Source organism: Erpetoichthys calabaricus, chromosome 13, assembly GCF_900747795.2.
Source record: "Erpetoichthys calabaricus chromosome 13, fErpCal1.3, whole genome shotgun sequence".
Taxonomy (NCBI): Eukaryota; Metazoa; Chordata; class Cladistia; order Polypteriformes; family Polypteridae; genus Erpetoichthys; species Erpetoichthys calabaricus.
Window position 1 is genome coordinate 111467070 of NC_041406.2, and position 19622 is coordinate 111486691.

A 19622-nucleotide genomic window follows, 5' to 3' on the forward strand; every position below is an offset into this window, starting at 1 on the left:
TGAGGTGATGATTAGTGAGCAGCAGTATGGTTTCATGCCAAGAAAGAGCACCACAGATGCAATGTTTGCTCAGAGGATATTGATGGAGAAGTGTAGAGAAGGCCAGAAGGAGTTGCATTGTGTCTTTGTGGACCTGGAGAAAGCATATGACAGGGTGCCTCGAGAGGAGTTGTGGTATTGTATGAGGACATCGGGAGTGGCAGAGAAGTATGAAAGAGTTGTACAGGATATGTACGAGGGAAGTATGACAGTGGTGAGGTCTGCGGATGGTGAAGGTGGGATTACATCAGGGATCGGCTCTGAGCCCTTTCTTCTTTGCAGTGGTGATGGACAGATTGACAGACGAGATTAGGCAGGAGTCCCCGTGGACTGTGATGTTTGCTGATGACATTGTGATCTGTAGCGATAGTAGGGAGCAGGTTGAGGAGACCCTGGAGAGGTCATTAGGAACAAGACAGAATACATGTGTGTAAATGAGAGGGAGGTTAGTGGAATAGTGAGGATGCAGGTGTGGTGTTGTGGGTCCACAGCTCTCCCAGCAAAGGCCAGTTTGTTTTTAATAATCACCATGCTCGCTGTGTTGTTAGGGGGCGTGGTAGTGTGGCTGAAGCAGTTTCCAGGTGGATTCGTGCTGCGGGCGTGTCTCACCTAAGTGCACAGGTGAGGGACGGTCCGCAGCGTAATTGTACCCAGGAGCTGTTGATTGCCACAGCTGCCACGTCCATTATATATAGAGAAGCTCGAGTCAGTTGGGGAGTGGAAAAAAGTAAAGGAAAGAAAGAGAAAGAACAGAGGTTGCAGGAAGCAATGGAGAGGGAGAAAGCCGGTGCAGAAGAGTGAGCAAGCGAGTGCAGGCAGGCTTGCGGCAGCTGAGCAGGCAGCCTGGGTGTTTGGCCGACACCGGGGGAAGTAGTAGATGTGGTTGCTCCCGCAGAGTTTGTTTTTACAAAGGGTGGAAGTAACCGGAGGCGGTGACTCCCCGCTTAAGGCGGGAGTCAGGACTTGGGATGTGGTGTCCCCAGAGTGGGAGCCTTGGTCATTGGGGAATCCCAAGTCGCTGTCTGGAGGAGCTGACCGGAGCCAAGGATCGGTGAGGTAAGCCTGACAGCAGAAGTAGGCAAAAGAAGGTCAGCTGCAGAGAGAGCGTCTCGCCTGCTGCAGGGCCCTAACGGGAGAAGCAGGTGAGACGCTAGTTTAGAAGAAGCACCGGGCTTGACATTGGGTTTTTGAGAAGACTGCTTCCTGTATTGCGTTTTAACCTCGGTTTTAAAGGATTGTTTGCCTTTGTTCTATTTTAAACCTCCACCTTTCACCTTTCTTTTATGGATTATTTATTTGTTTTAATGAAGATTTTGGACACTGCACTTTATTTGAACACTCATTCGTCTTGTTGTTGAATTTTAAATAAAAGCACTTTGCACATTTGCACCAACCCCTTGCTCTAATGTTATTACCTCACTGTCTAGCTCATCGGTGACATTACTGACGGTATTGGGTTCAAGGGCTCCCTAATAGAAGATGGGAGCATGGAGCTGAACCCGCATCGTCACAGCAGGGAGTAGAGTTGACGAAGGTGGATGAATTTAAATACTTGGGAACAACAGTACAGAGTAATGGGGATTGTGGAAGAGAGGTGAAAAAGAGAGTGCAGGAAGGGTGGAATGGGTGGAGTAGAGTGTCAGGAGTAATTTGTGACAGACAGGTATCAGCAAGAGTGAAAGGGAAGGTCTACAGGACAGTAGTGAGACCAGCTATGTTATATGGGTTGGAGATGGTGGCACTGACCAGAAAGCAGGAGACAGAGCTGGAGGTAGCAGAGTTAAAGATGCTAAGGTTTGCTCTGGGTGTGGCGATGATGGACAGGATTAGAAATGAGTACATTAGAGGATCAGCTCAAGTTGGACAATTGGGAGACAGAGTCAGAGAGGCGAGATTGCGTTGGTTTGGACATGTGCAGAGGAAAGATGCTGGGTATATTGGGAGAAGGATGCTAAGGATAGAGCTGCCAGGGAAGAGGAAAAGAGGAAGGCCTAAGCAAAGGTTTATGGATGTGGTGAGAGAGGACATGCAGGTGATGGGTGTAACAGAACAAGATGCAGAGGACAGAAAGATAGGGAAGAAGATAATCCGCTGTGGCAACCCCTAATGGGAGCAGCCGAAAGAAGAAGAAGAAGTCAGGGTATAATTCAGACTATTTTCTGTGGCACTCCAAATTGTGCTCAAGTGCATTCCATTTGCTTTAATGTACCTTGAAATGTGTCTACAACTTGACTGGAGTCCATGTGTGGGAAATTAAATTGATTGGACATATTCTAGAAAGGCACACTCCTCTGCATAGTAGGTCCCACAGTTCATACTGCATTTCAGGTTGAAATCCAAGCCATGAAATCCAAGGAGCTCTCTGTTAACCTCCATTATTAAATTGTGGTGAGGCATAGATCAGGACAGGGGTATAAAACCATTTCTAAAGCTTTGAGTGTTCCCAGGAGTGCAGTGGACTTGATATTTTGAACATTGAGAAAGTTTACAATCACACGGACTCTTCTTACAGTTGGCCGTAGAGCTAAATTGAGTAACCAAGCAAGATGGTACTTACTTAGCTAGATGATCACGAACCTAGTGGTCTCTATAACAGAGCTTCAGAAGTCATCTGCTGAAATGAGCGAACCTGTTAGAAGGATGGCCATCTCAGCAGTACTTCATCAATCAAATTGAAGCCACTCTTGAGTGAAAGGCATATAACAGCCTGCTTGGAGTTTTAGTGGAGGCTCTGAGGCTAGGGATCTGCACTGGCAATCGGAAAGTTGCCGGTTCCAATCCCATAAATGCCAGAAGGGATTCCACACTGTTGGGCCCTTGAGCAAGACTCTTAACCTCAATTGGTCCATCCTGGGTATGATGTTAACCTGCCTCCAGCCCTGGAAGCAGGTCCTCCAACCTACAGGGGAAAACTTGGGTGTTGATGGCAAGATTGGTACTCTATCCACCGTAAAAAAAAATATATATTCTCTGCTCTGATGCAGAAAAAATGAACTCTTGGGGCAAAACTCCAAGCACTGTGCCTGGTGAAGACAAGACACTGACCATCACCTGCCTAATACCATCCCTATGGTGAAGCAAGGAGGTGATAGCATCATGCCATGGTGGGTGCTTCTCAGCAGCAGGGACTGAGTGACTGCTTAAAATTGTGAGAGTCATGAATGGAGCCAAATACAGAGAAGTCCTTGATGAAAACCTGCTCCATCATGGATGTGATTTCAGATAACAGAGACAGTTTATCTTTTAGGGCGATAGTGACCTAAAGCCAAGACCATGCTGGAGTGGAATTGGGACAAGTTTCTGTCCTTGAGTGGCTCTGCCAAAGCCTAGACTTAAACCTCATATAGCAACTGTGGAGAGACCTGAAGTTGTCAGTTATTGTATTCTTTCCTTCCACTCTGAAGGAGCTTGTCAAGATCCACCAAGAAGAATGGGATAAAGAACCAAAATCCAGGTGTGCAAAGCTTATAGAGACTTATCTAAGAAGGATTGAATTGCTGTAAAAGTCACTTGTTCAATTACCGAACTAAGGGTCTGAATACTTAATGAATGGAAGATTTCTGAATTCATTTTGACCCCAGAGGAAACGCACATTGTTAAAAGGAGCAATAGAGCAAATCCAAATAAACTTTGTAAGCACTTGCCCAACAGGAACATAAATAGAAGTTTGGAATATATAACTCCCCTGCTGTTGGTAAAGCCTATCTGGCACATGGCATTTAACAAAAGGTCCCTAGTCATCCAAGAAGGCCAACAGCACAGCCAGATATACCCTCTGTTACTCTAGAACCCAATTATGAGCCATTTCCAAAAGTCCATTGCCCTGCAAGATAAGGGAGGAAAAAATAAAGTAAGACCGTACTTCTTTCTTAGAAGACATTCAGGCATTTTCTGTTTATCCTGCATAAATACTTCATAAATACATTTCACACATGTTTCACTAGTTTGGAAATCATTTCTTTTTCTGCAAACTGTGTATCGGCCATGATTCCCAGCTTAATGTTGAAGTGGTAGTCGTACAAATAAGCAGAGCCTGGAAGCTAGGTACCCAAGAGAAAAAAAAATCAAATAAATAGTTATCTTTTTATAAACTGGAAGTGCAGTTCATGTATGGTGAAATTCTTACCTCTTATGGCATGCAAAAACACTACAGTATATAAGTGTTCATTTTATTTATTTATTTTTTTTTCATTTAAAGCAAGGCATATTCCTAAGGCTACTCATCCATGACTGTAATTTTCATGTTTTTATCTGTAACTGACAGCCAGTTGTAGACAATTAAACAGAAATGGAAAGTGAGCAAACTTCATAATTGCCTCTCAGTACTAGAATGGAAAACTGTTAGATATCTGAATACTCCAGCTGACAGGAAGGAGTTGGTGCTTCCTCTTCATGGTAAAAGAGACTTAGTGAAGCTGAACAGTAAAAGTAGAAAATGCAAATGTAACAGTAAGTAGGGTGACAGAGATGTAATGGAATAAAGGTAATTTTATTTTAACTAACTTGAACAAAAATATTGTTGCCAAAACAACTATGAAAAGTGTGTTCTTTCCAGAAGTTTACAAATACAAGTAACACAGAAAATGTAACCCATTACCACCCACTGATTGCATGTTATTGATGGTTCTCCTTTGTCAAAATGAATGTGTTGCTGTTTCTGTTTCTAGTGAACACATTGTCCTGGGCAGCAGGTGACAATGTGTTCACTTCCACTGAAGTTCATAATTTACTTAACTTTTAATTTGTATAGCTTTATTTTAGCAAATTATGTTGTCAGAGGGAATAGGCGATGTGGTGTCAGTTGATAAGCACATGTTCATATAAAGGCTTATTGTAAACACAGATGGTAGATGGGTCACACCCATACAAGTACATGAATTAATGTTTTTATCTAAGTTAGTATTACAGCCTTGAAGTTTTAATGAATACTGGAAACTGCACACACTTGCCAAGATTATAAAGACAGACAGACAAAAATAGTTTCATTTTCCTTTTCAGTTTTTATGTCCTTGTAGTTTTTAGACATTGTTTATTTGTATTTTGGTTTATGAATTATTTTTTTTATGTTTTCACTAATGTGAGGAACACCAGTGTGTTGTGTAAAAAATTAAATGCAGCTTTACTAAAGGCAAATCTCTGGGGTCAATGAAAGCATGTCACATTTCTAAAAAAACATAAGTTCCAAAAATATTAAAATTATCCGATAAATGCAAGCAATGCCATTTCATTTTAGGCTAGTTTGTGCCTATCTTCAGTTCCTCTGCATCCTAAGAAAATAGATTAATTTGTACAGCCATCTTTTCCAACATCATCTTTAATTTATCTTGATTTTTAGTGGTGAAGTTGGATTAGAGTTCATTAGCATATTTGGACCAGTAACCAAAAACCAAAATATGTTTTTTTTCCTCTTGTGTATAAAAACCTGCAGTGAACACAAACTATAGTATTGTGACATTTGTTTAAAAATAAAACCTTGTGATTGTGTTAGTCTATATGTTCTATTTTATTTCTGTCAGGATTATGTAAATAAAGCCCCATTTTTGTTTATATTTAGTAATTCTTTGGTGATGCCAAGACCACTTCATTATCAGCATTCAAATAAAAGACTTTACAAGTTAATTGTGCACATGTAGTCTTAGAGTATTTTTCTTACACTGGCACTCCTCTTTTTTTGAAAGAACTCACACATATAGTCTTCTGTGCAAATTTGATATACAAATTCACTTGTAAGATCTCTCACTCCATTAAAACATTTGGTAGTGGTGCCATCATAGTCACAGCTCTTTCTTGAATGTTAAATTTCATTGTTCTGCAACCGGAGGTCAGCTTTTTGGGAACAGTCTTTTGTTATAGAGCATTTTTATCCTCTCTTAGACTAATGTAATAGCTGTGGTAATGTTACCTCAGACAGTCTCCAGTTACATCTATCCATCTTCTTACTTGGTTAGCCAAGTCAGGACCATGTACTGCTGGTGCCTATTCTTGTTGCAAGATGGAACTAAACATGGATGGGACACCAGTCTTTTTCAGAGTACACCCAATAGTATAGGGCCAGAATTGAATTGCGGCATGACATAATATAACTTGTTTGAGCTGTGAGTAGGAAAAATAAACAACCCGGAGAATAACCCACATAGAGGTGGGGAGAATGTGCAGATTTAATACAGATAAGTGCCTTTTGCAGGGATTTGAACTCAGAGCTGTAAGAAAACCACCCTTGATTAGTTTAATCTGATATGCTTAAGTATTTTCACTCCCCATATTATTAAATTAGTACAATCTTTTTATCCATTGAGATTTTTTAATGTCCTGTTGGAAAAAATAACCTTAATATGTGTTTTTTTTTCTGTGATTTGTACTATTTCCATGAAAGAAACTCTGCTTAACTAGTTGTATCTTTCTTTTCATCCAGTCACCTTCCTTATACAATGATCCAGTTACAACTGCTAGCAAAAATTATAGGGTTAGTACTGTACTAGCAGACAGCTGGTTATTTTTCTAATTTTATTAATTGTTTTTAAGTGTTATGCTGATCAAAAAAGATAAAGGTCTACTTTGCACACGCAGGCATCATCTTCTGGAGATACTCGTCTGACACGAAGCTACAGTTTGGTCTGTAAATGCAAAAGATTGCTTGTGTGGTCTGAAATTGCTACCTTTGCTTGTGATTTCAGTTTCTTTGCATGTAATGTTTACCTAGTTGTCTGTTGGCCATGCTTGGTTCATTGTCACTTTTAATACGGAGTGTTCATCCTTTTTAAAATATGCACTTGTAACACCAGAGATATAGCTGAAATCTCAAAACATTTTTTAATCTGTAACTTGCACAAACATATACTGTATAATTTGTTAGAAGCAGTTGACTTAAGGTTAAGTCAATACCTTATAAAGATCCATCCATCCATCCATTTTCCAACCCGCTGAATCCGAACACAGGGTCACGGGGGTCTGCTGGAGCCAATCCCAGCCAACACAGGGCACATATCTTTTTTATTAACATGACTGTAGTCCCAGTAATTGGAGGATTGGCATGTATTTTTCATATAAAATAGTTTAATTTTGAAATATAAGAAGCAATACTTTTTCAGCAATACTTCTACATCATCTGATGTCGGCAAAAGAAAAGATAAAACAAAGTAGTTTTGAAGTGACATCTATTTAAACTGATCAGATCATATAAAAGTTGAGTTTTTTTGGAGAAATGTATAAAAATTATTTAAAATACCAGTAGAAGATTCAGAGTATTTGTGTGGATGCCAATAAGTATTTCCTATAAGCAAAATAGGGTGAACTTTATTCCTGACTTTATCTAACACTAGCCTTCCAGGTTCAGTTGTTTCACATGTTTTTAATATGGGTTGTAATTAAGTAAGAGTTGTATTTTTTGTTTGGAAGCCGTCTCAACAAGGCCAAGGCCAGGATTCTTCTTTGGCTAACTTTGTAAAGAGACTTGCTTCCAATGACTCTTGTAATCCAGATGTCATAGGTTTTCAGGTACCACAGTGCAAAGTGGGATAGCTCGTGGCGCAAGTGCATGATAGCAATACATTGTTTGAAACAAGCATAATAATGAGTATGCACACTTTTCCTAAACAAAGCATTGATAATTTTATTTTTCCTAAAAATTATCAATTTGTTTTTCACCTTTTCCTTAAGAAAGTACATTCACTTTTGGTATACACTATGCATGAGGCAAAATATATCTCAATGAAAAATGCTGACAAATACAAAATGTTGCCTTGTACAGTATTTTATGACATTTTCATATAACTGAAATTAAACAGAAAGGCAAATGAAAAATGTCCTTCAATGAAAACCCAGAACTAGGGAATAAAATGACAAACTACACTTTGCCAGAATTATTTACCATCTGTATAAAGATGAAAGTTGTCGGTGAACAACAGAGATATCGCTATATCTTAAAGTGGTTCTAGTTTAAGTATTTCACACACATACTTAATTTCGTGAGTCTCATCCTAGGATGAGAATGGTGAATCACAGCATTGTTTCATAAATGCATCACTGCATTCACAGGCTTGTTTTCTAATCCATCTCTGTTGGGACTAGGCAAAGCACATGCTTCTTGTATTGGAACAGTAATCATGATGTAGTCAAACTATTGGGAGAAGCAAACTGTAGTTACTGCATCTGTCAAAAGCCGTGGATGTAAGAATGAGTTCTTAAGATGTCAACACACCTTTCACTGATATTCATTTAGAAATGGGATAGATTTCAATAAGGAAAAAATTATATAGTATTGAATCTTGCATTTCTCTCGACAGCAGTCCTTAAGTATTGCGTTGAGAGAAAGCAGCCAAATTCACAATGCTTGCTTATCTGGACATATCATGTCCTGCCCCTGTTTAGTCTGTATCTAGTGAGTGTTTTTTACCTGCAGTGGATATTGTCACAGTGGTGAGGTCTCGGTATCATGCAGAGTGTTAATATTCTCATTTTTCTTAAAAGCAAATATAGCATTATGATATTCTTCATAGATCTAGTCAGGACCCACAGCTAGCTGAGGCAGAAAATAAAGGGATAGCCATTGGTGAAGCAATGTTTAATGTTAATTTAGAAAACAAAAAAAGGTATAAAACCATCCAAATTTAAATGTATTTCAGTAATTTTATATTATCAGGTTATAGCGTCATTATTGATAAGTGTACAGTGAAATTCTTATTTGCATATGCTTATTATCATGCAACACAACTTTTGTTACTGCAATGCAGGTTTTATGTTAGTCTATAAGATTAATTTATTTTAGTTAAAAGGAAAAATCTTAATAAAACATGCATTAAAATTAGTGTATTTGCATGAATTTGAAGTTATTTTGTATTTTTTAATCTCAACCAGTAACTAACACTAAACATGTAGTACAGTTTCTAATAAAATTGAATGCTGTATCATAAAGCCTGAATCACAGTATGAATGTTACTGTGGAATAAGTGTATTGTCTCATGCTTAGTATCCATAATACAGTATGTATAATGCATAAATGGTCTATAAAATATCAACCTTATTTTGGAATTCATCCGTAAAATTAAATTTGTGAAATTACCATTCCTTCAATTTAGAGTTTTCCTAAACTTATTATTTTTTGGACTTCAGCATTTAAATGATTACTGATTTTCAGGGTTTCTGGGTTTAGATATTTCCATCAAAATAAAAATTTGTATTAGAAGTAGACTTATGTGCCTTTGTGCCAGCTTATTGTCAGCCATTAATTGTGCTTTATGAAATGTTTTTCATTTTTGAGACTTAATAAGATAATCCTCTTTAACACTAGAATTACCAGAGTCTACGAAAAAACTCGTAGATCCGGCCCACCTTAAAACCATTCGCAGCTCTCTTTTGTCTTCTAAATGTGCCGATTAAGACGAGCCAGCCAGCAGCCGGCTATTCCATCCCCCACCGTCACAGAGTGTTCACTAAGTTTTCCCAGCTCATGCCTTGTTTGATTATCTGGGAGTGACTGAACTGCTAGAGTTTTAGTGTGGAAATAATAGATCGCTATTTGGAACACACACAGTTCATGTGTGTTCCATTTCTACAGCAATCTGTGTAAACACATTTTTAAAACAGAAACGTTTTTCATATTTTAGTAGTAAATGACAAAATGTAGGCATAAACTATATAATGTATGAAGCCTGAAGTCCAAAGATCAAGTAAAAACACTTCCACAAAAGGTTCAAGACTGATACAATATCTTCCGTGGCGTAGCGGTAAGATTTGTTGACTTGTAATTGAGAGTCCCCGGTTCGATCCCCACTCACTCCAATATTTGCCGTTTTCAGTAGTGAGCTCCTCTTTTTGTTAATATTATACAGTACACACATACATTTGGTTTGCGTCTGTAAAACACGGTGTGCATTTATAGGACTTGTAAAAGTTACCCTTTTTTTTTTTTACTTTTATTCTCTCTAAATCACGATCACGATACATACTACCCCCCCCCACCAGGGATCTGACGCTGTTATTTTTTATTTGAAATGGAATAACTGGAGATGTGAGTGGTGTTTTGAGACAATGGAACTGGACATTCTCTCATCTGGAGGGATAAAAGCTGACACACAAACGCTGGCGAATCTGCCTTCTTCGTATCTCACCATCACTTGATTTTTTTATTCGGTTTTATTGAGTGTTCCTGCTCACGCTGAATTAGAGTGCACCTTATGGTGAATGATGTCAAAACAACAAAAAAACACAGACGTAGGTATATATGATATTTGGAATTATTCGTTTTATGACCTGTATAGTACATTTCGGAAAACTTTGTGGCACGGATGCAACATTATTCATATTCATTCGCATAACATCTTGCGTTTTGTAATCAGTGAATGCGTATTTTTTTTTCCCGATCTTGCCAGTCCCCACATGTTGCTGTATGCTGTTTCTTTTGTACTCCAGGACATGCAGAGGATAGAATAGTACAGAGCAGTAAGTTCAGTGTTATATGCAATAATCAGATTCAAATGTTAACTGTTCACACACATGCAAGGATAGTCTTTCCTACATTTACAACGTGTGTACCTGTTACAATGTACACGCTTCTCTCTATGCTGTGGTTCCTATTACACACCTGAAAGAAAGAGACAATATATGTGAAAACATCATCGCACTAATGCAATATTATTTGAAAACGAACAGCGTCAGATCGGGTGTGGATTTATGTTGGTGCTATTACTGAAAGAAAATAAGATCAACATATGCGTTGATCCAGCAGAACCGAATAAGGTCACGCGCTCTAGCATCCCCACCCCCGATCTGACTCTAAGATAAACAGCGCAAGTACAGACGCAAACCAAGTGTGATCAAGATTTCCCAGTTCGATCTCACTCACACCTATATTTGCCGTTTTCAGCACTGAATAAGCTCACATGCTCTAACCCCCCCCCCAAATGAGCATCTTACTACTGAAAACGGACATAAAATTTACAAATTGGTATGCACTGTAAATCGTTAAGTTTAAAATGTCGATCGCGGTTATTTCTGTTAATTAATTAATGCTATTTACTTAGAGTCAGAACAGGAGCTTGTTCAGCTTCTGATCTGACTCAAACAGCACCAGTATAACTTAACACCCAACCTGACGCTGTTCATTTTCAAATAATATTGCATTACTTCGACGATGTTTTCTGATTGGTACTATTTGCGTCATAAAATGATTTCTTCACATATATTTGTCTCTTTCTTTTTTAAAATGTGCATTGTAGCACTCAGCAACTGGCCACCTGCATGTTCTTGCACACACTGAATAAGGCAGCGCTATATGCAATCATCAGATTCAAATGTTAACAGTTATATAGCACGGAATGGAAATCAGCAGTTCTTAGCATTGCACCACGCAAGCTGTCATATCAACCGCCTACTGTAACTTGCTTTCTTTTTTCTTCGGTTATATTCTTGAATAAAAGTGCACTTGTTTTATTATACTTTTACATGGGGTTGGGAAGGATCCTGAACATGACTGAGACAATGAAAAGTGAATTAAAAAAAAACAAAAAACAAAGCTAACCTTTGCAAATGTCATAAATTACACCGGCTGTTACAGACTGAAATCAAATGTATCTTTTTATTCTAAAATAGTAAAATTAAGAACACTTCACTTCTCATAAGGGAGTCATATAGGATCGAACTCATGACCTTCTGATTGCCAGTCAGCAACTGATACTGTTGCGCCATGGCGGCAATCATAGTAAACAGGTGTCAATGTCCCACACTAAGGCAGCTTTTTTTGGCGGCGGCTTTTTTTTTGTACCTTTTGTGAAAGTGTTTCTTTGATATTTGGACTTCAGGCTTCATACATTATATAGTTTATGCCTACATTTTGTCATTTGTTACTAGAATATAAAAAATGTTTCTGTTTTAAAAATGTGTTTACACAGATTACTGCAGAAACGCAACACACATGAAATGCGTGTGTTCCAAATAGCGATTTATTATTTCCATTCTAAAACTCCACTCACTCCCAGATAATCAATCAAGGCATGAGCTGGAAAAAGTTCGTTTACGTTCTAAGTCGGTGGGGGGATGGAATAGCTGGCTGCTGGCAGCTTGTCTTTATCAGTACATTTAGATGACAAAAGACGCTGGCAGAGAGGTGAGAACGGTTTTAAGAAGCTATTTAAGGTGGGCCGGATCTACGAGTTTTTTCGTAGGCTCTGGTAATTCTAGTGTTAAGCAACAAGTGCTAGGTTAGGCAGTAGGTATTGAGGAAAAAGATGTGTGATTGCTCTGTATACTGTGCCTAATTCACATTTTTATAGTCTTTTGATTTACATTTAACTTCAGTGACATGGACATAATGAAGTGTTAGTAAAATCATTTGATTCTGGTAACACTGACCAGACAGGCCTACAATGCAGAAATTTTAGCTATAAAACCAAAAATCTATATCACACTCGAGACTATTGAAGCTCTTGCAGGATCTTGGTAAAGTTTTAAGCATTGATGATGCATACATACTTCAGACTAAAAAGTCAACAAAAAACTTCAAATGCTATAAATTTCTATTATTATCTTTTTTTTTTTAACCTGTAGGCTTCTTTGTATGATGAAAGTCTGTACGGTTCTTTTGGTTCCAGAGCTGTAAGTCTTATGCGCTAGTGCATTTCAGTGTCTGTTTTTTTTTTCAAGTTAGCGTCTGGGCTTGATATGTTCTTAATTGTGATCTTTTTACAGCCCTCTGAATATAGCTACTGTTCTTCAAGAACACACTCTGCTCAGAACAGCCCTCTGGTGAGAGCTTGCATGCCTGTAGACTGTGCTTATACCTCCTTACAATAACAAGAACTTACTTGGCATTTGTATGTGAATAGTTTTTTTGATTGATAGCATATACATGCATGAAAACTAATTATAATTTTATAATATTTACAAAGTCCTGTTTGCAAGTTTGTTATGGTATGAAATGATTTCTGCTGCGAATTTCATTGTTTTTGACTGTTGTTCATGTATGGTTGCATATATTAATGATATTTGTGACTTCACTTTATAGTTGATCATGTGACAGACATAGGGCACGTGAGTACTACTACTATCACATTTATGTTTTACAAATAAATTGCAAACATATTTAAATTTTAAATAGGCTTAGTTAAGGCTAGGGATCTGTGTCAGCAATCTGAAGGTTGCTGGTTCGAATCCCGTAAACGCTAGAAGGCACTCAACCCTATGGGGCCCTTGAGCATGGCTCTTAACCTGCAATTGCTTTGCCTTGGGTATGACGTTAATGTGTATCCAGCCCTGCAAAGCAGGTCCTCCAATTTACAGGAAAAACTTGGAGTTGGTGGCAGAATTGGCACTCCAGTCACCATAAAAACCTCACACTGTTCCAGTATGGTGCTGAGGTGTCACCCATTACACGGCTGCACTCGGGTCCTAATCCGGGTGGTTTGTCATGTGGTGGGTACATCAACGTGCTGTATCAGCGCATGCTCCAAACTTCCCTCTCTCTCTCTTTTTTTCTCTCTCAGGTACCTGAAATTGATGTGAAATCTTTCCACTCTGTATGTAATTCCAGATGTCACTAAACCACATTGCAACATTTTTGACATCATTGTCTGTTATCAATATTTGCACACCCCTTACAGGAGCAATCTGTTTTTTAACTGAAGAACTTTATTTGTTATTAATGAAACGAAGATATTTTTGTCCAAACAGAGAGAGCAAACCTTTGATGTAGAAGCAAACTTTCAGTGAACCACAGGCTACATTGCTGTTCATTGTAATATGATTATTTACTACTTTCACTCGCCCCATTTTTAAAAAAAATGAAAGACTTACATATTTTAGGGTAGCATTTTATATAGTGTTTTTTTAATCTTGTGCTTTTTCTTTTAATATAGTTTTAGCAGTAGATACATTATTTAGTCAAATGTATGGTGGGCATCCTTCAAGTTGAGTTCAGGTGTTACAGCTGCACCCATTGTTAACAGGTCCATAAAATCAAGTTCTGCAATCTCCATTGACAAAAATTAGCAGTAGAGTAAGTAGGTCATACTGAAGTGCTTAGTGATTTTAAACGTAGTACTGTCAACTGTCAAAGCAGCTGCAAACAAGCCTGACATCACTATGCCTAGTGCCAAAAATTGCATGAAATGGTATAAAGCCTGATTTGTCTGATGGACGAATCTGAGTTTGGCGGATGATAAGAGAACAGTACTTTCTAGATTGCAAAGTGGCTACAGTAAATCAGGGCTTTTAAATTAGACAAAAAAATAAGGTTAAAATAATTAAATTAAAAATAAGTAAATATCAAATATATTTGAACTTAGGTTAACAATTCTTGACATTACACATGTATGTTTGAATGTTTTCTTTTTATACTTTATTATTATAGTCTGCACAGCAAGAACAAACACCAGTAGGAAAATAAAATCCTAGTGGTACTCAGGCAACTGTTATTTAAATACACATCACAGTATAGTTGCAGTGCAGGGAGGGATACTAGTGTGCTCCAAGACCCTCACATAAGGCCTTTGTGATTTGCAGTTGCACTGTAAGTGGGGTGGGGGGGGGATATGAATGTAGAAAAAAAATTAATAATTTAGCAAAGTGTGGTGACAGCATGTGTGGCTTGTGAGGGTCTAAACTCCTTTTTGTGGCTATTTGTATAGCTTGTCATGTTGACAAGTATCAAGGGAAATATGTATCAATTAGTAAGTGCATGACAGGGTGAAAACAGTGAGCAAAGTAAAAGAGCAGGCAAGAGGCATTGGCATGGCTACCTTTATATCAGAGCATTCAGAGTAAAAAGCTCTTAAAAGCTTTTATCAAGCACATCTATCTCGCTTAAAATTGTCCAAAATATTTCCAGGGCAAGATCCAGCCTGTGGACCTTGCAATCAAGCTCCAGCTTCACCAGGCCACATGTTTTGGGCGTGTGCCAAATTAATATCTTTCTGGACGAAAAACTTTTTTTAATTCTTAACAGACAGCCTAGGTGTCACAATCACTCCTAACCCCTTAACAGCTGTATTTGGTGTACTCCCAGATGGGCTTATAGTGGAGAAGGACAAACAAGCTGTAATTGCCTTTACTTCACTATTAGCAAGTAGACTTATCTTGCTCAACTGGAAGAATCCTAGCCCACCTTCTTTAAGTCAGTGGGTAACTGATGTCATATACTATTTGAAATTGGAAAAAAATCTAATTCTCACTTAGAGGATCTGTTCAAAACTTTTTTAAAACCTGGCAGGACCTAATCAATAATATTTTAAAATAAGCATTTATATCGGGAGGAAAATACTCCATTCTCTTGGTACTATTCCCAGTTCTTTTACTCTAGCTGTTGGCCTTCCTCTCTTTCTCATGGGTGGGGGTTGATTTGAATTTAGTTTTGTTAATTTTTGACATGTTTGTATGGAACATACAATTCAATAAAAGATCCAAAAAAAAAAAAAAAAAAAAAAAAAAAGCTTGTCGAGTCCTGTGTGGCTTACAAGATTATCACATTATAGTCAGAGTCCGCACAATCTGTGTACTTTTTTGTCTTTTTAAGATGCAGCAGTATTTTAATATTTTTAATTGCACTTCATTGTTTTAGGCATTAAGTGTCAAACTGACAGCATTATAAGACAGTACTTATTGTAGGACGCAGTGTATTGGCTCTTTATAGTGGGTAATTTAAAATTGCTGAAATAAAAGGAAAATCATTATTAATGAATTCATTTAAATTTACACTAATGAGAAGATTGTGGCAGTAGACAATAGTCAGGGATCTCAGGTTTAAGAGCGAATGGACCGAATCAGATGCAAAATGATACTTCAAATACACTTGAGTGATCAGTTAATTTAAAAAAAAAAAAAAAAAACTAAGTTGTGAAGGGGTCTAGCTGTACTTTTACAATAAAATGTCACATTTTGCCTTTGAGTAAGACATTTTTTTCAATAAATTCTAATTATATCTGAATAGTGATGTTTGATCTGGCAGTATTAGATAATGGTCAGGGACTATTTTTTAGGGTTTTGGGCTAGGCCCCTTCCTTGGTTCCAGTGAAGGGTACTATTAATGCTACAGCATATTAAGACATTTTAGATAGTTGCTTGCTTCCAACATTTTGGCAACAATTTAGGCAGGGCTGTCGTCACTTCGAGCATGACTGTGCACTGGTACACAAAACCAGATCCATAAATGTCTGATTTGACGAGTTTGGTGTGGAGGAACTTGAGTGGTGTGCACAGAGCCCTGACCTCAACCCTGTTGAACACTTTTAGGATGAAATGAAATGCTGATTGTGAGGCAGGTCTTCTCATTCAGCATCAATACATAACTTTATAAATAAAACTCTTTTGGCTGAATGGGTACCAGTTCCCACAGTCACACTCCAAAATCTTTTGGAAAGTATTCCAGAAGAGTGGACACCTTTATAACTACAAGGTTGGGGCCAACTCCATATTAATACCATATTCGAATGGTATGTGTGACAAAATCATGCAGGTGTGATTGTCAGGTGTCTGCAAACATTTCTTCATCTACATACATTATTATAGTTACATCTAAATGGTTTTGAAATCTATTTTTTGATTGTTTGTCAATTGTAACAAGATGTTGATGGTATCTTTTTTGTTAAAACTTACCTTTAGAAAGAAAATGTTGTATGGTACATTTCTAAATTATCTTAAAAATTTCTAAATTATCCTACTTTAAGGTCACAGTGCTTATGGGCAACTTCAAAACACAGCAAGAGAGAAAAGAATGGGAAGTTAAACTCATGCTAAAATGTAATACTTTACAACATGGATTGAATAAAGACAAGAGTTTTATGGCCAGATATGAGGATTGTTTACATCTCTCAGAATGACAGACAACCTGTCTGCAGACCCACATTGTTTTGAAAAAACTCATTACAAACTTCAAAAGACTTTGTTGGACAGTTTTCTTATCCAGAGATCTTGACAATACATTGTTCTTTTCTCTCTTGCTAAATTAACCCTAGCCTGAATGAATCTATTAATTTTTTACATTCAAAATCTCTCATTTAAATATTTACCAATGTTGTTTCTTGTCCTAGAGTGTGTATATAAACATAGGAAACTTCAGTTTCTGTATTACATCTTGCCTGAAGAAGGGGCCTGAGTTGCCTCGAAAGCTTGCATATTGTAATCTTTCTAGTTAGCCAATAAAAGGTGTCATTTTGCTTGGCTTTTCTCTAAATTATCCTAAAATTTTAAAGCATATCACACAAGCCTATTTGCTTAATTTTAGTGCAGTGTGGCCCCCTAGAGGCAAAGGTTTTCAGCTGTAAAGTACACGCTTAACACTGCTTGATCCTATCCTGAAAGTTGACCTCCCAGTGTCTCTTCTAACATGCATGTTGTTTTGGATAGAAGTAGTCAATAAGGTATTTATTTGCTATTTTGCTAAATTTACGTCTGTTATGTATATTTTCATTTGATGCTTTAAAGTTTTATTTGTGGCTTTTGTATTGAATAACACTGCAAAAACATAAGTATTTTTTTATTCCTATTTCTGTATTTGTGATACATAAGTGAATTTCACATTCAAATATTGCAACTGTAACGTAAGTATTGCAAATAATATCATTCTTATAGGGCTTTTATCAAATTATGATGGTACTATATATTGAAGTAAAGCATCTACCAAACTTGTGGTGATGGTGAAATTCATATTCCTACACACAGCCACTTCCAAAACAGTAAAACAGGATGTCAGAACATTTTTAATGGTCAAGAAAGCTTGTTTTCTTTTTGAAATATTTAAGGAAGCCCCTGAGTATGACAGGAAGCACTGATCCATTCATGCCGCTATTATTGAAACGGTTAAGACATTCTGTAACACTGCTTGTTATAGCAGTATCTATCGAGGGCAAGAGACTGATAGTTGTGTGCACCATTTCGAAATTTAATGGCTACAATTTCCCCAGACCCAGAAGCATAAAACCTTAATGTTCTTATCTGAATTGCTGCTATTCTGTTTGCTCTCTTTCTATTTGGTGAGCAGCTTATTTCAGTTTAGACTAGGACTTCTGGATTCCATATCGGTGAAGATGTAAGGTGCACTAAATTGTCATCTTGAATTTACATTTTTTTTAAACTGAATTGAAGAGTTATTTTTGTTAAATGGGTTGTTCGTAGACTACTTGAGTGATTATCACTGTGGTTCTCAGACAGACAGATCGATAGATAGATAAATGCCTAAGGGGAAATTAGAACTTTACAGAAGCTCGAGGGAGAGAAAGCAAAATATATAAATGATATATAAATAATAAAACAAGCAATAACCCCCTAAACATACATATGAACTTATGGCTTGGATACTGGAGAACTGCTGCAATCAATAACAGGGTTATAGGTGATAGTAAGATGGTCAGACCTGTCTAGATGTTCATTTGAATAAAGCAGTGTTCGAAAAAGGAACATACCGTTAGACGTTGGTTTAGAATTGCTTATCATTTTGTTGGCAAGTTTGAAAATAAACATTAATAGGATGATACAACCACTCCTAGGCAGAAATTTGGACAAATTCTGTCAGTTTTTCAAAGCCTGGATCACACTTATCAGCTTTAATTGTAAAGGGTTTGCATCTCCTTAACAAGTCTCCAGACCCTCTCCTGCTTTTAGTACTCTCTCTAATCCTATAATATGAAAACTTTTCAGCATTAAATAACATCTGAAATATATTTAAGCTAGTTCTCTGCAATAAACAAATGCCATAGCACCAAGATCAGTCCGTGACTCGCCATAACATATAAAAGTTCATCAACTTATTTAAAAGCAATCAAACGTTCCAAATTTACGGAGACAGGACAGTCCCGAGTCCTTTCCACCTTAGATTTATGTTTGCTCCATATTCTTTCCATCTTTAGACAAGCTACTTCTGCAATAAGTTGCAGCAGTCAGCAACGATCACAGAGATTCCAGCTAACAAGAGGAACATTTAATACTAGCCGACGCCCACCGTAGCGTACGGCAGTGTAAGAATAGGAACGGAGAATGGTGAGAAAGAAATTCAGAAATCAAGAAGAAATAAATGCTTCTTGAAAGACGCAGTGTGCATGTAGAATTTCCGGCCAAGCAGGATTACATGTGAAAGTGATAAATAAATCCGGCTTTCTGAATTCATGTACTATAGCCATGGCATCCTGATAGTTTTGTTATATGTATCTTGGACTTCCTGAAATGTGGATGGTAATATGATCATTTTGCCTACATGTACGTTGTTATTTTCAGCGTTTGCTTGCAGTGTGTGTGATAGTCGTTTGTATTGTTCCACGCACAGATCTTTTTGATGTAATCTGAGATAGTTGAGACGCGCGCCCTCTGTTTTAACATACGCATTTACGACGAACTGTTGGAATAGTTTGCCGCTGGAGTGCAAAATACTAAATGTATTCCTCATTGCTAATCTGTACGCGTAAAATTGGCATTGAGTAAGCCTTATTCGCTTGGCGGTTCTTTTATCGGGAACATATTGTAAATCTTTGTGCTAGCCAATGTCTCCGTAAGGGAATAAAAGTGGGTAAACCATAGGATCGCAATTCATATTGAGCGTGGAAATCTGTTTGCAGGAGTTGCCTATGGGATAGATGCAAATGTCCCTTTCGGCAGGCGTTTCGCCA

At 37.6% G+C, this 19622-nt stretch overlaps 1 protein-coding gene across 26 annotated transcripts in view; it reads left to right on the forward strand.

Moving 5' to 3' along the window:
* Positions 1 to 19622, forward strand: part of lrrfip2 (leucine rich repeat (in FLII) interacting protein 2) — a 216545-nt gene that overhangs the window by 133304 nt on the left and 63619 nt on the right. For 11 of the 26 annotated variants that reach the window (XM_028817457.2, XM_051935774.1, XM_051935780.1 and 8 more), the window contains 4 exons: positions 6452 to 6502; positions 6607 to 6651; positions 12580 to 12627; positions 12721 to 12777. The exons of 12 other annotated variants lie outside the window; for them this stretch is intronic. In XM_028817457.2, the coding sequence (XP_028673290.1) occupies positions 6452 to 6502; positions 6607 to 6651; positions 12580 to 12627; positions 12721 to 12777 (201 nt within the window). The remainder of the gene's footprint in view (positions 1 to 6451; positions 6503 to 6606; positions 6652 to 12579; positions 12628 to 12720; positions 12778 to 19622) is intronic. 3 more of the 26 variants (XM_051935776.1, XM_051935795.1, XM_051935781.1) reach the window with 2 other exon arrangements.